The 15902-nt window shown below is 40.3% G+C and overlaps 2 protein-coding genes across 3 annotated transcripts; both read right to left on the reverse strand.

The window, feature by feature from the left end:
- Positions 1–20: 20 nt before the first annotated feature.
- mrpl18 (mitochondrial ribosomal protein L18) lies at positions 21–2481 on the reverse strand. The gene is made up of 4 exons (XM_034690984.1): positions 2186–2481; positions 1819–1987; positions 369–603; positions 21–280 (listed from the first exon to the last, which is right to left on the reverse strand). The coding sequence occupies exons 1-4, from the start codon at positions 2271–2273 to the stop codon at positions 203–205; spliced, it is 570 nt and encodes a 189-aa protein (XP_034546875.1). The 5' UTR covers positions 2274–2481; the 3' UTR covers positions 21–202.
- A 2190-nt stretch (positions 2482–4671) lies between these two features.
- tcirg1b (T cell immune regulator 1, ATPase H+ transporting V0 subunit a3b) lies at positions 4672–13955 on the reverse strand. Of its 2 annotated transcripts, none has more exons than XM_034690031.1 (21): positions 13795–13955; positions 12306–12424; positions 11769–11847; positions 11512–11660; positions 11278–11373; positions 11091–11152; positions 10870–10996; positions 10689–10771; positions 10505–10598; positions 10200–10412; positions 9963–10113; positions 9701–9840; positions 8551–8708; positions 8367–8457; positions 8142–8260; positions 7821–8034; positions 7116–7226; positions 6942–7034; positions 6721–6841; positions 6228–6399; positions 4672–5486 (listed from the first exon to the last, which is right to left on the reverse strand). In XM_034690031.1, the coding sequence occupies exons 2-21, from the start codon at positions 12420–12422 to the stop codon at positions 5393–5395; spliced, it is 2484 nt and encodes an 827-aa protein (XP_034545922.1). In that variant the 5' UTR covers positions 12423–12424; positions 13795–13955; the 3' UTR covers positions 4672–5392. The 2 variants fall into 2 exon arrangements, with proteins under 2 accessions (XP_034545922.1, XP_034545921.1); XM_034690030.1 differs by having other exon boundaries at positions 12306–12427.
- Positions 13956–15902: the final 1947 nt, after the last annotated feature.

Genomic DNA, 15902 nt, shown 5'->3' on the forward strand with positions numbered 1-15902 from the left:
AAAATAACACACAAGAGAACTATTTTGTTCACAAACATTTAATCCTCCACAGACAACTATTTTATTATCATTGTGATTTTCTTCATAGAGTCTTGTAATGGTTGTGTGAGTATCAGCATAGTCATAATTTGCAAAAAATAAACAGGAAGGGAAAAATAAGACAACATAACAAAAGAGGTGCAGTGATGGATGCCACTAATACTCAGGTACCAATGTATTTTCTTCTGGGCTCACTGAGGGTTATTCCTCCCTCTTTCATTGCGGTCCTGAAAAACTGAACCTGTGAAAGAACGAGAGAGGAACATGTTGCAGGTGATGACATCAGAGGAAAACAGACATGCCTATCAATCAGTGCAGTATGAACTCACAGCATCAGAGCGAAATGTCCATGGTATTGCCCTGTACACCATCCTGGTGATGCCCGCCTGCTGACATCTTTGTGCCAGCACTTCGCCCACAGCTTGACACGCAGCCACGCAGCTCGTGGAGGGAAGCTCCTTCTTCACCGCCCACTCCTTGGTTGAACAGGAAACAATTGGGTCTGTGGAGCCGCTGGCAAAAACTTCTGCGGTCACATGGTGCTGGGTGCGAGAAAAGACCAACCTGCAGAGAAGAGAGAAATAACTGTTGAAAGAATACTGGGCTGTCCAGATTAAAGTCTGGCATGGAAGACTTATAAAACGTCTAATATTTGTAGTTGATTACCAGGTCCCCCTTAATATTAATATATTAGTATCAGGTGGACTTAGCAATACCCTGTGTAACGATTCTAAATATTCTATCCAATGAACTACAATATTGGTGGCTTTATTTACATTACATTCAGTCTATGTCTGCAGAGATCTCCATGTCCAAACTTCATGTCATGATCAGAGCTGTCACATTAAGGGACGGGTGTTGCAAATTAGGATTTGCTACAAACACTATGATACTTGCATGGGATGGCTGTTCACAGTTTGTCTATGTATAATGTATCTGTCCCTAATAGGGTTGCAAAGAGGTGGAAAACTTCCGTTAAATTTCCGGAAAGTTTCAGGTAAATTTCCATGGAAAGTTAAGCTGTAGAATTTTGGAAATATTCCAAATTGGAAACTTTCCATGGGAATTATGGGAATTATGGGAATTTGCAGAAATGTATGGGAATTGAGGGTAATTTAATTGAAAGGTATCATATCCAAGTGTTACAGATGGAGGTAGTCTGTGACCGCCAGGGCTCCTAACGAGCCCATCATTGAGAGCACCTGCCCTCATTGCAGCCAGCTTGAGCTCATCAGCCTGGCTGCTCAATAAAATGAGCTCCTTTTCCTCACTTAGGTGTGTGCAACAGAGAAGACAACACCTTCAGTTGTTTCCTCAGGGTTTTGTTTGAAGAGTGTGTTGTGAGAGAGTGTGGATGTATTGTGGAGGAAAGGAGGGTGGCAAAAGGATAATTAAAAAGAGGATTGATCTCTCAGGAGAGCTTTTTCTCAGATTACAGTTAGTGGAGGCCTTTTCCTTAGTTTGTCTACTCTTTATAGTATAATTAGTGGGTGGCTGTGGAGTTTTACGCCTCCACTCCACCTTCTGGACCCCAAAGGCCTTACATTTGTTTGTATTAGAGGGTTTTAGTCAGGATTATACAAAAATATATTTTCCCCAACTATATTTGAGTTCACTATTAAGAGCCAACCTTCAATTTAGTAAATTCCTGATTTATTTCAGTGTATTCCCATAAATTCCGGGTTTATTCCTATGGAAAGTTTCCGGAATATTGCAACCCTAGTCCCGAACAATAAACCATGAATAAATAAATAAGATGTATCCTCTCAGCACACAGACCTGTGGTAGAATTCCTGGCGGGGCCAGGAGGTCTTCCAACCTCGGTCCTTGACCGCCAGAGCCAGCTGCTCTAGGTTCCGGGGGTTTCTGTTCTCAAAGGTCGGATTCACGGATTCATTTTCATCCGCACTGGGCTTCGGCTGTGTGGCTGCTTGACTCAGACAACGAGCTGGGGACAAAAAGAAATGAAGGATTCTAAACAAAATGATGAACCTTGATGATAGTTATTGTAGTCCAGATATATATCTTCGCTATTTGTGTCAAACCAGGTCACGGTTTGAACAAATGTGCATTTATCTGAATACCAAAATGTTTAAGGGGGCGAAGGTCAGCCATGCAGTATTAAGTGTGACTCCCTTGAACTCACCTGTCTGCTTTGGAGACATCAGAGAACGACATCGTAGAGTTTGACCTAGAACCAGACGCGCACTGCGACAAATATCACTCAATGCCATCCTCTCCTCCTCGGGTGTTTAACTAATAAACTTAGTTATATTATTTACTACCAGGGGAAGTCATATAATCTTCTAACTGCTAAAACATACTGTTTAATTCGGGATCTTTTCAGGATTCACCGTTACATGTGGAGCGCCATCTTTGAGGCTCGGACAACATCCGGTTTACTATTTGGTGCCTCAGTCAAAACCGCACTGACAGAAACAAGCACCAGCGATTCAAAGGTTCTGACAACAACTACCTCACTAACAAACATCTCATAGGTGCATCACCGCCACCTGCTGGACTGGAGTATGATCCGTATGGCTTTACTATACTACAGCCTCCCATAGAGTCCCGTGTATTCTGTAAAATGAAATACTTCCATCATGTCTTTTATCCCACACATTCTGCCAGTTTTTCATCTGCCTTGAAGGCCCTGTGAGGAGTTTTGAAATGGCTGAGAAACAGACTGAAAATGATACTGATGCCTCTTTATAACCTTCAATAGCAAACAAGACCATCAGCAACAACACTGACATCTTCTCTGTTGTAATTTTTAATGCCTGAAACCGCTCTGAGGGGGTAGGTGTCAGACCAGCTGATGGACATCTCGCTTCAGAAACAGCCTTTATTTGACTGTTTTCATGGAACATAATCCCATTGCCTGATAATGTTGACTGTTAAAGGACATCAGGATGAGATTTTTGTTGAAAACACTACTTTTGCATGTATAGGACAAGAGATCAGAGGTATCACTTTGTCCACAAGGGGGCAGCAGAATCGATACAAAACAAAAGTTCCTCACAGCAGCTTTAAATGTTTTTATTTTCTATTTTAGTCTTGCTGTACTTTCAGACCATACACACTTCTGTTTTCTTTGTTGCGATTTTTGCAAATTTATCTTAGTCTGCTGAGTCAGTGAGCTCTTTTAGATCCTTTCTTGAAATATACTTTTATCGCAGAGCCTTCCCGGATTTTATCTGAATTTTATTTGAGTTTATTTTATTTTAACCGTCTTAAGAAATATATTTTAAAATAATTGTATTCCTTTGCAGTTCTTTTAGCGGAATTTTATGTATTTTAAATATGTTTTATTTCTTTATCTTGACTTGTGTGTTTTTATGATCTGCCTGTTTTATTTTGCTGCCCATGTAAAGCACTGTGGAACTTGTTTTTTTGAAAAGTGATCTACAAAAAAAATGATCATTATTATTATTATTATTATTATTATTATTATTATTATCTGCTAATTATTTTCTCACTCCAATGTACACATGAATCCATACTGGAGCTCTACCCCGTAGATCTCTTGATTCTAGATACTGTATGAAGTTCTATTTCAAGGACTACATCATCTCTGGTACCTGGTGGCACATTCTGTACTTATGGAAGTGTAGGCTACTATTGAGAACCAACTAAAACCTTACTTAGCTTTTCTTCCTCTATCCAGCTTAAGGCTGGTTTAGAGCAAGCAGAATAGCCAGGAGCTCCCCTGTATATACTGCATGGCTATTACTAACCCTTTCACCCTTTCATTTGACATTCAATTTAACACAGGTATGATGAATGCTACCCCAACTGTATTTCCTATTGTTTAGTTCAGGGGTTCCCAAACTTTTCAGCTTGCGACCCCCAAAATATGGGTACCAAAGACTTGCGACCCCCCCTCGAAGTGATTAAATGTTGTTTCATACTTCATTAAGCTGGCCTGCAGAAAATTAAGCACCGACATGCACACCTGTCTGTATTTCCTGTGGTGATGTGAATTAACTTGCTGCTACTGATGCTTCAATTAATTCATTGCTCACTTACCCTGACCTTAGGAGTCATCAGGCAACAAAGAAAGACAGAAAACTAATGAAACAGTTTTAGCTCTACAAGATTTTATTTGAAATGTAACCATTTTTGTCAATATTTTTTAGAATAATGGGTAAAATAAGCAACTTTAATTCATTTAAAAAAGAAAAACAGTTCTGGAAGACATCTTGCAACCCCAAATTAGTGTCTTGCGACCCTCCAGGGGGTCCTGACCCACACTTTGGGAACCACTGGTTTAGATCCACCGGTGTAAAAATTGTATGTATAACCAGATTACCTAATAGCACTGTGATTTAGATTAGCTTAACATGGGTTTATACATTTAAATACCCTCCAAGTGCATTACTTGATAAATTAGTAAAATAAGAAAAACAACATACACCACCTAACTTCATAGATTTAGTATATGTTGATGGTAATGATTAACTTAAATTAAAGCAAGTCTATGAATGCTCGGTTTCAGCCTTGTAACCGTAACATTTGGGGCATTACTGATTGTACTTTCATCAAGTTAAGGATTTGAATACACATTTTCTATCATCATTTCATCAATTAGTCAAACACACACAATAAATTAAATGACTTTCCACAAAAGACTAAACAAGAAAATCATATTTAATTTCAGTTCATATTTGTTCCATTTGACAGTGCAGTCAGAAAAGAAGGATTCATGTCCTAATCATAATGGCACAACAATGGATGTTAAGATGCGTCCAAAAGGCTGAATGTATACAAGCACTCAGCCTAGGTAAGGCACATGAAAAAAATGAGCATTAAAGATCTGCTGTGTTCGGAAGACAAGACAATGAAAGAGAAGTATCTTTGGCTCATGAAGATCATTCAGATTATTCCCAGCCATCATATGAAGAAACCTTTCGGACTGACTTATTAAAGCACAGTGAAACGGTTCAACAATCTAATAATCCCTTAAACTGCAACATATTCATTGATGTGCTTTCCCTTTTCATAATTCAGTCCTAAAATATAAATGTTCATGAGGTGACTGAATAATTACCAACCATTGTTTGAGCTACAAAAGAGTCATCAGAAAACAGTTCATAACACTGATAGTGAAAACTGAGCAAGGGGGTACAAAAGTGTATTTGTTCATTTCATATTATGCCATTATAATTTCATAATTTAAGGACACATTCTCATTCTACAGTCGATATCATCATGATCACTTAACAAGTGAATTTAACAGTTTCAAATCTCAACGAGGACCATTATTAAGATAGGCAGTAAATCTGATGTGTGTGGGTCAGGTAAACATAAGTTAACATAACCATTTGGCAATCCTAAGTAATTGTTTGGCTGATCATATAGCAGGTGATGCATTAATAAGAGATGAGAAGCAGAAAGGGCTGAGCTTGTAGCCTGTTCCACTGTAGAACTTGGTCTGAAACTCCACCCTGTAACAGAAAAAGGCAAAGACAACGTTCAACACACACTTCATATCGACATTACTGAAGAGAAAATACTCATTTTGCATGTTACTACTGTCAGGAAAAAAGACCCTTTGACAAACATTGTGATCTATGAGTGGACAATAAAACACAAAACAGAAAAGTCCTATAATGAATCGGAATCTAGATTCACTTGTTTATTCATTCACAGGTTGTATCAACATGTAATGTGTAGATGTTAAATTAAAAAAGTTAAATTATAGCATAGAGCCTGATGTGAAGCAGAATTAAGTGATAAGATGAAGATTTCTATATGTACAGTTAAGGTTACTTAAGCTGCTGTTAATTTTAGAAATACACAGGTGTATTTTTCATTGGTGATTAAGTTGAGACTGCATTTCATATTAAGTTGTTCATGAACAACATCTTCAAGTAAAATGTATATCTTTAGTCTTGTTTTAGGAAGGAAGCCTTGGGAACTTGCAGACACATTTTTCAGTTTCAATAGAAGGGTTGTATGTAAGAAGTCATGTTATTGTGTGCTCATAAATCAAATAATGGGCTTAAACCCCCTCCACTTTAAAACAGATATTCAGCCTAGTTATTAATCCGGCTTTTTCAAAGCTAATCAGGTTTAGAGGCAATTAATACAATTTTAAAGGCCTTTACAAATATTAAGTAATTTGATTTTGTTTTTTTGTAAACATTTTTTCCCCTGTTGCCCCCCCCCCCCCCTCCCGTCCTTACCAGTGCAGACGGAGAGCGTGCAGAAAAGCAGAGAGTCCCTCCATCACCAGGAGGATGGAGATGGTCAACATTGCAAAGAAGGCAAAGACCACAAAGAGAACAACAGATCCGACATAGCCCTCCCACTTCAGAGCAATGCGCATCACCATAACCCACAACACCTCAGAGAGCTCTGTGAAGACACAAATTACTCATTGTCAGACAGACAAAAAAATAAATTATATATATATATATATATATATATATATATATATATATATATATATATATAGACACAGTATATCATGTGTGTGTGAATAACTGGCTGGAGAAAATATATCATCACCAAAGAGGAAGTCTGTCTGTGCCTGTATCTTGTGTGTGTGTGTGTGTGTGTGTGTGTGTGTGTGTGTGTGTGTGTGTGTGTGTGTGTGTGTGTGTGTGTGTGTGTGTGTGTGTGTGTGTGTGTGTGTGTGTGTGTGTGTGTGCGTGCGCGCGTGTGTGTGCTACTTACGGGCATGAGCCAAACTCAGAGCCCAGAGTCGGAGGTAAGAGGCAGTGTTGGAGATGCAGCCCAGGCAGTACTCTATGGTGTGGATGGCCTGATGCATGTACACATCTGCAGCATCAAACTCCTGCATAATGACCAGTTCAAACATATGAATCATGGCAGTAACTCCCATGGCTGTAATTAATTTGATTGAAGAATAAAGTTACACATTCTAACTCTCTTACCTCCTCTTCAACTGCACTTCCCTCCACATCTCCCTGGCGAGCATTGATGGAGCCATCATCAGCCACCAGCGGACGTCTGTCTTCCTCCTGTTGCTGCAGGGAATAAAAAATCTGTCAGAAATAAACCAAACTTTAAAAGAATCCTAAAAAGGGTTCAGTCAAACACAAACTCACCATGTAGCGCCGCCTTCTCTTGAATGTGATGTATTCACAAGTGGGTTTCCCAAACAGGAGGACTGGGACAGAACACAGGGCCATAACCACCAGAATCTTCTGCACTATAAGCTACACAAGGAGACAGAAGAGTTATAGGACAGGCTGTTATGCTTTTAATAAACACATGCCAGCTTGAGCAAGCTAATTTGGAGTTCTGAGTCAAGTTCCTTGTGTGTGCACACCTGGCCAATGAAGCTGATTCTGATTTGAATGTTTGTGAGTACAGCAAATCGCATATACTGAAACTTATGAAGAGCTTTTTCCAAAGCATGTAAGTGATACAGTTTGACTACTTTAAGCTTCTGACAGTCAGGTGTTTCAGCTTCCAATAATATAGTGTAAAAAAATAGCCTCAGACATAAACCAAACTCAAGATTGATGTGTCACACTAAGATGATGTTTTTAAGGTGTGTTTACATGAGGTGCTGTTTCAGGAAGCTTTGGTATCTTAGGCTTGAAAGAAATCTGCCAAACAGCATTGCATTCACAGGCTGTAATGCCAGAAAATGGATGGCAGGCACTCCAGTAACTTCTAAGTTTAAATGAGGTTTCAGGCATCTTAATGGGTATTCTACTACACCAAACTAACACACAAAATTAAGTCCAGCAAGTACAAGAAGATTTTTAAGAGTGATATTGCCTTTAGAGATACGAGTCACACACCTGTCCTGTGTAGAGTTGTTGGTTTTCAGCGTTGTCTGTGAAGAGGAACATGTCTATGAAGTGGATAAGTATACTGGGGGCGACTTTGGACTGGGTAGGAGTGTAGGCAATCCATTTGAAGACCACCATGAACACCAAGTAGCCAAACAGACAGACCATAAAGAAGAGCTCGGGGATCAGCACAAAGAAGATGTTTCTTATTTTCCCAAAGTGCCTAAAAAAACACAAACAAGAAGCAGACAAAGGCCAAAAGACGTGTAAAAGCAAGTCTGAAGAAACACTTAAAGAAGAAGATTAAAAAAGTAATAGGGGATTACAAACCAGTGGTTGAAGAATGACAAGCAGACTCCAAAAGTCATATGAATGACACCAATGATGACTGACATCTTCATCTTGTATGAGTTCAGGAAAGTTAGTTTGTTGTTGGACAGACCCCAGACCTGAGACAATAAAACACATGAAACATTTGAGATAGCTGCTGTGTCAATCAAGGTAAGTGCATTAAAGACAATGGACAGGTGACAAATGTTTGAACGGTATGCTTACCGGGTCAATGCCAAATGGATAGGGGCTGTTAAAAACACCTGGAACAACAGGATCCATGGACAGGTACTGGTTTTCTGCGAGGACTGTTGCACTGAAAGGAATAAAACACAGAGGTTAGAAGGATCTGCAGATTTCGGACAACAAACACATTTAAGTTCAGAATAAAGGTGTGTAATGTTCTCACTTCCATATGTTCTTCTCAAACATGGGGCCGACATGCCATGCAGAGCTGAATGTGCTGAGGCCTCTGCTGAAGCACTCGTTGTAAATGGCCCCGGTGTAGATTGAGAAGAGTCCCATCAGCAGAATAAGATACCGTCCTCCAAACATCATCCTCCAGATCTGGACACACAGAAGGATTTATTTCTTGCATGTCATTACTTCCACCCTTTCGTTCATCAAACGTCTTACATAGGTTTTTGGTCTTTAAAAATTAAAGTGGCACAACAAAAAAATCTGTTGTAGCTTATAAAGCTCCGTGTCTGCAGCATTTGTTTCTTAAGGCGTTTTTCATCCGGGGGAACTTCACCCCGGAACAGCGTGCGTTTCAACCGACGTAACCAGGGCGAAAAAGTATTTCAGGAGTAGATAATCTCCCCCCTAAAAAGCCCCTGCTTTTTTTCCTGGGGGGGGTAGTACTTTTCAAAGGCCCGGGGCTTTTGGGGGGCAGGGCCTGCAATGCTGAACGTGTCTGATTGGTAGATTAACCGCAGTGTTTTTATTCAGCCTGTCGTCCACAATAACATCACACACATCTGTGATTCACTTGATTTCTCTTTCTTTAATCTGTTCTATCTGTTTTGTATTTGTATGTACTTTTCAAAAGAAGAAGCTGTGATTCACTTGATTTAGCAGCTTGTAACAGTAGTCTTCTCTCAGCCCACCGCAAATGCGTCTCTCCCGGTGTTACCGTTTTAAAAGTGACCCTGTAAACTGGAGACCTTCAGCTGAATGTAACAGTGTTTGTGGAGTTTACACTGTTGTTGAAACACAGAGGGAGTTTTAAGATTCAATATCCTCATCAGATATTTAATGATCATGTAAAGACGTTTATGAGGGATGCATCCGGCTGAAAGTCTCCAGTTAACAGGGTCGCGGTTTAAACCCAAAAACTGGCGATCTCTGCCACGGCTTTTTGAGTTAAAAACGTTTTTAAAGCTGTGTTGAAACGTCTCACTTATTTCACTGAGCACTGGAAAACATGGTTAAAGTGTGTGAATGATGCTACTTACAAAAGCAAACCTGATTACAGTCAACTTAATATACCTAGGGAGCAACTGTAGGATATGTAGGGGAACATTTCTTAACTTTCTCTAAAGAAAATACGAAATTACCTCATTAGTGTTGTTCCTCAGTTTGGGGTCCTTTTCCTCGAGGACCATCCAGAGGGCAGCCAGCGCCATCAGTAACCCATGACCCACATCCCCGAACATCACAGCAAAGAGGAATGGGAATGTAATTATGGTGTACACCGCTGCAAAATCATTCAGAGGAAAGACTTAACTCTAATGAAGATATACATGCTCTGGTTTCTACTTTGAACATCTTTAAGGTCTGAATGAAGAAGCTTTTTTATTCAGTTGTGTGCCCACAAACCTGGATTTACTTCTCGGTAGCTGGCCACTCCATAAGCATCAACAATGTTTTGGAAACCAGCTGTGAAAGAGTTGATAGGAAACAGTGTGGGGGGAGGGGTGGTGGACGGCAGGCGGTTGTAGAAAGAGTCGACCCCACTGCCACTCTTCCTCTGAGGACGGAGAACAAGGTTGAGTAAAAGTGAAACCGGCTACTTCCTTTTGTTGCTTTACATCTACAGTTCTGTGTCTGTCTTACCCCTCCCTCTCTGAGAGCACTCTGCAGCTCAGGCAGCTTGGCGGTGGGACACCAGGCCTCTGCGATCAGGCATTTGTCAGTGACTGAGGGGCTGCAGAGATTCAGTACCATCTGAACTGCTTTACACTTCTGCACCCGCACTTTCCACTGGGGCAGGACAGCCACCGCCTTCATCAGCAGCTGCTGCAGAAAGGCCTCGGTTTGTGACAACACCTGGAGGAGAAAGGAGTGAGGCTGAGCTTGTAGAAACCATGTTTACTTCATAATAAAATACATAAATATAAATAAATAAGCACTACACTTACTGATTTGATATCCTCAATTCTACCTTCAAGCCCCTGAAGAATCTTCTCTCTGTCAGCAGGATTCTCAGGGTAGGCAAATGTCTGTGTGCGGAAGCTGCAATGAGGGGAAATGAAACGTATTCAACACATAGGTGCAGTGTGGAAATCACCAACAAAAATCTAACTGATGCAGAGGTTTACCCACCAATCACAAATCTTCTTGACTTTCTGTCCAATTTGATCTCCCCAGAAAGAAATGAGGAACACTGTCCATTGCACCATTTCACCCTGCAAAAGAAAAATCAGTGAACAAATGTGATAAAACACTTACAAGAAAACTCATTATGTGTGATCAAACATCAGAGACTCTGTCTCCTAGTTCACACCGTGTCCGGATGCTCGAGTCGGTCCTCCATTTCTCTGAAATCCACAATGATATAACCACGACACGCCCGCCATAACAACCGTTCAAAGGAAGGGACTTTCCAAGGATGGACCACTCCTGCCACAAAACTGAGAGTGAACAGATAAAGAAAAGAGAAATGTGTGTTTAATGGAGAGAACATAAAAAAGGTCCTGAATAAACATTTCAGAAAATGAAATCTACCTCAGATGGACATCTTGGCGGTTATCAAACAGGCCTTGACTTTCCAATACAGGGGGCGGAGCCTTGGAGAGGAAGAATAACAAGTTGAAGCAGTTTTCATTTGCACTTGTTTCTCTACAGCACAACAATTATGGAATATGCAAAAATGGATGCAGGAATTGTTGCATCAATGTAGTTTTTTTATCACCTGTGAGGCTGTGAGAGAGTGTGTTTTGGTCAAGACTCCTCGGTACTGACAGAGCTGGGTCAGCTGGGCCCGGAGGCTGTCTCTGTTTCTGGACACCTTATGACACACAGACACACTTCATTAGAAAAATCTGTCCTCCACTCTGAGGATAACCTCCCCTGATAGTGTACTGATGAGACAACAGAGGCTCTTCTTCAATTCATCACATCAGCCTTGATTGTATTAGGCACTCACCTCTTTGAGCTCTCTGGCCAGCCGCTCAGATTCTTCCTCAATGGTGATGAGCTCGCGCGGCTGGGGGGCCAAAGGTGTAGGGCAAGGAGGAGGGAGGGGGCCCTTCAATGGAGGGGACAGGGAGCGGTTGATCTCCTGCTCCAGGAATGCTGAAGGGTAGATAAAGGAGGTCAGAGAGAGCAAATTTAGAATGCAATCATAACGAACACAGTAACACTCACTAAACTACAGGAAGGGAGGAATGGATCAACACTTACTGAAAGTTTTCTCAAGTTCCTCGCATCGTCTAACTTCGCCAACAAACTTCCTCTGAAAGGCGTTCACATTAGGATTCAGCTACAACATGACAAGAGAGGGGGGTGGAAGAGGGACACAGTTACTCATGATCACCTGATGACAATGAGAGAAATGGAAAATGTATCTGTGGCTCACAGAGATTCAAAATAACCATATCATCTATGCTTATATTTATACATGCAGCAGGTTTCAAAGTGACTAATGAGGTGTCTTTTCTACCAGATACAAGATATTAACCACAGTTGGTTATCTTGTATCTGGTACAAATAAAGGGCAGATGATTGTCATGAGAGTAATAATAATGATCCATGGTTTGTAATACGAGCCAAAAGGATAAAAAGAGACAATCCAGTGTCACCTTTGGAAAATTGCACTGATGTGGGCAAGATGGCAGCACATGAAAAACATTCTCGCTACACATCAGCTGACTAATTTGAATTAGAATCAGAGTTTTTCTCTACAAGATCATGAGCTGAGCAAAAGTTTACACTACTCACGTCTCTGAACTCAACCAGGCCCAGCTCTCCAAGCTCACTGACACAGTTATAGGCCGAGCCGGACTGCAGGAAGAGTTGCACCAGGCACACCTCCTCACTGCGAAACATGGAGCCCATAGCTGCTAAAGTAGAATGGAGGGATATTATTGAGAAGGTCAGAGGAGAGAGGCAGCAAACTGTGGAGGAAAAGGCGACACAGACAGCACCTATTTTTAGTCTCAACATAAAAAGGTTCTGGGTTTTATAACAAAAGGTCATAAATGGAAACTGTAAAAAGGGGAAGCATCATGTTCTCCTGACTATGTAGACCAGGTGGGGTTTCCAGTCTTGCAGAGGAGTGCTTCTGCTTTTTTTAAAGATCAGTTTTTCATCTGTGGGTGAAATACCTTGACAGTACACTTCAAAAATATGGCAATATAAAGAAATATCCAGTCAGTTCAGCTACCATTTTTAAAACTGCTTTTTAAGCAAAACCTCTTGATATTTTATTCAACCAAAAACTCCAAACCCAAAAGATAACCACGAGCTTCAATAAACACTTTCATTTTCTGTGAGATTCAAGAGATTCAAAGGTTTTTATTGTCAATTTTCACTGTATATACACTAGACATACAGGAAAAACGAGATGCTGTTTCTCTCTTCCAGCTTTTAAATATCTAAAATTTAAATATAAAATACAATAAAACATAATACAATACAGTTTTATTATATATGAGCAGTGTTGTCTGTGTTCTATCGACTCCAGCGTAGATAGATCTGTGCATAAACTAAATCATTGTCTATCCATAACTGTCATGAAGCTATGGTGTTGCTTGTTAATTAATAGAGAACAGCTAAATAATATTTGGAGATGATCAATCCTCTAAATGTTTCTTTTTTTGTTACATTGCTTGTGCTGTTTTCACTCTCCAATGACAGTCAACAGTGTAAGCATACCGGGCAATAATCAGAAATAGACAATAACTTTATTTATATTATAAATGTTTACAAATAACAAAGCACAGATTTCGAACGACAGGGAGGAGGAACTTTATCAATGCAAAACAAAATGCAACGCAAGGGGTTAAGAGGAATACACGTCAATTAAACAGAATGAAGTGGTGGGACAATAGACCAGTAAATCATTGTTGAGAGGTTTTTCAAGGATAAATAAATACAATGAATAAATATAAATAAATGAATAAAAATTGATAAGTAAATAAAAGCATTAAAAGGACAATAAGAGGTTTTCAGAATAAGAGGACGACATAGGTTTAAGTTTCATTTTTAGTTGCACGCACTGTTAATAAAAGCTGAACTATAGTCCACCAAACCAAAGGAGTAGTTCTGTGTTAGTAGTCTGGTCTGGTCTGGTGAGGAGGATTCCTCTAAGAAGGGAAAAGAAGTACCACAGCTGGGCTTTCATTAACTGTGGTCCGTCCAAAGTGGACAGAGGTACAAATCAGATACATTTGAGCTCAACATGTCTCTAAAAACTAAAACTTCTCACCTGTCTGCCTCTTAAATCCCACTGGACTCCAAACCGCAGTATTTCAGCCCGTCCAGCACCACACCGAGGGTCAGACCGGTGACTGATGACCGGAGAACCAGACGTGTTTATGAGAAGTTCATCAGCTCGACTTTACTTCCTGTTTGAGTCACGTTACTGGGTCTTCACGTGACGGCGGCTGACGCAGCGCTGTCTATCTGAGCCCCAGAGTCCCTGAATTAAATGGCAGTATAACCGATTATAACCTAAAACACTTACATGTTCGTGACTTTCTATGTCCGACATTAGATACATGTTACAGTATGTTTGTCTCCTACGCTCGGTTAATAGATATCACGTGTGCAGTTACTGGTTTACTTAACAACAATTGTCAAAACACAGTAATGAAGCGCGGCATGACTCTCATTTAAGACTGAGTAGGGCTGTTCTCATGTCTGGTTCACGAAAAACAAGTCCTAATAACATTACAGTCACTGTACATGTGTAGGACACAACAGATAACATGGCTAATGTGAAAACATTATTTATTTATTATAATGGACTTTGTTTATTAGAACTTTTCTGACAGAATTTGACAAATATGTTAAAACTTCTCTTCTCTTCTGTTGCCCCTAAATGGAGGAATGAATTGGTCAACTCCATTCGATCTGCAGAGTCCCTCTTTACTTTCAAAAGACAGCTAAAGACCCAGCTCTTTAGGAAGCACTATGCACTTAGCTAGACTGTTCTCCACTGTTGTCCCCACTGGCAGATCATGTCTTCCAGGCCCTAAATGGATTGGCACCATCCTACTTGGCTGATCTCCTCCATGTTCACAACCCAGCCCTAGCACTGAGGTCAACAAACCAGCTGCTCCTGGATGTGCCTAAAACAAGGCTTAACACCCGGGGGGACTGAGCCTTTGCAGCAGCGGCCCCCAAGCTCTGGAATGGCTTGCCACTCCAATTAAGATCGGCCCCCTCTGTTGAGTGTTTTAAATCTTTGTTGAAGACCCATCTCTTCTCTTTGGCCTTCTCCTCGTGAAGCGGACAGTAATATCCTGCTATGTTGTTGTTTATTGTTGTCTTCATGTACTTTTTACTTTATACCTTGTAAAGCACTTTGGCCAACATTGGTTGTTTTTAAATGTGCTATGTGAATAAAGTTGACTTGACTTGACTTCCAGCTACAGTTGACTCTCACTGTCCTGCTCTACTCTGGGAATCTGTGTTCAGCTCTTGAGTGACCCAGCACTTGGTACTTTGGTCATTATTGTGGTGATGTTAATTGTTGATGAAGATAATGGAAGGTCTTAAATGGTTTGATTGCTTCATTGTAGATGTTCCTTATTTGATTATTATTATATAAAAAAAAAAAAATTCCTTACTTACTTTTGTGCATTGCCTTTACACTGCTTGGCAGTACCTGCACCCACATGGACTTGAAGCACTTTGTTACTCGTACTGATCTTGTTTCCTCTTGTCTAGATCTTTGCTTGTGTTGTTCTTGTTCTCGTATGTACGTCACTTTGGATAAAAGCTTCTGCTAAATGACATTGTTACATTGTAACATTGTAAAACCTTGTAATTGACAATGTCATATTGTCATGTGCAAGAACACACAGTGGTGGAGCAACACAGTTTTGACTTTGGTGGCCAAACTGGGGCACTGACTGTTGAAGTGTTGCCCAGGCGTGGAAAACATTAGGGGCTTACCCCAAACCTAGGAGGGTGATCTCCAATAATCACATGTACTTTAACTTCTTTTTATAAAATAATTTAACAAATGTTACATTTTTGTAGATTTCTAACGTTAACATTAAAAATGTAACTTGACAGAGTGTAAACATTTAAATCTGCTGAACTGAACTCTTTAAGGACTCAAAATGAAGATGATTGTGCAAAGTCAAAGCATCAACAAAAATAATATTCAAATTCACAGAAACTACTGTCTCTGCTGCTTGCTGAAACACAATAGCTGATTTGATAATGAGTAATGCCTCTGACATGGTAAATAGCCAATCATGTTTCAGAATTTCAGGGTGGCCACAGCCATGGCCAATCAGTTTTCAGAGGTGGCCATGGCCACCCCTGGCCACTCCCTGGCTCCGCCACTGGGAACACATAATG

Source organism: Notolabrus celidotus, chromosome 8, assembly GCF_009762535.1.
Source record: "Notolabrus celidotus isolate fNotCel1 chromosome 8, fNotCel1.pri, whole genome shotgun sequence".
Taxonomy (NCBI): domain Eukaryota; kingdom Metazoa; phylum Chordata; class Actinopteri; order Labriformes; family Labridae; genus Notolabrus; species Notolabrus celidotus.

Coding starts and splice junctions, on each gene's coding strand:
- mrpl18 (XM_034690984.1), bottom strand. CDS start 2,273: ATGGCATTGAGTGATATTTGTCGCAGTGCGCGTCTGGTTCTAGGTCAA. Junction 1,988..2,185: donor GATGTCTCCAAAGCAGACAG/GTGAGTTCAAGG, acceptor TTTTGTCCCCAG/CTCGTTGTCTGAGTCAAGCA. Junction 281..368: donor GGACATTTCGCTCTGATGCT/GTGAGTTCATAC, acceptor GTTCTTTCACAG/GTTCAGTTTTTCAGGACCGC.
- tcirg1b (XM_034690031.1), bottom strand. CDS start 12,422: ATGGGCTCCATGTTTCGCAGTGAGGAGGTGTGCCTGGTGCAACTCTTC. Junction 10,772..10,869: donor GACTCGAGCATCCGGACACG/GTGTGAACTAGG, acceptor TTTCTTTTGCAG/GGTGAAATGGTGCAATGGAC. Junction 6,400..6,720: donor TCTGAGTTTGGCTCATGCCC/GTAAGTAGCACA, acceptor GTGTCTTCACAG/AGCTCTCTGAGGTGTTGTGG.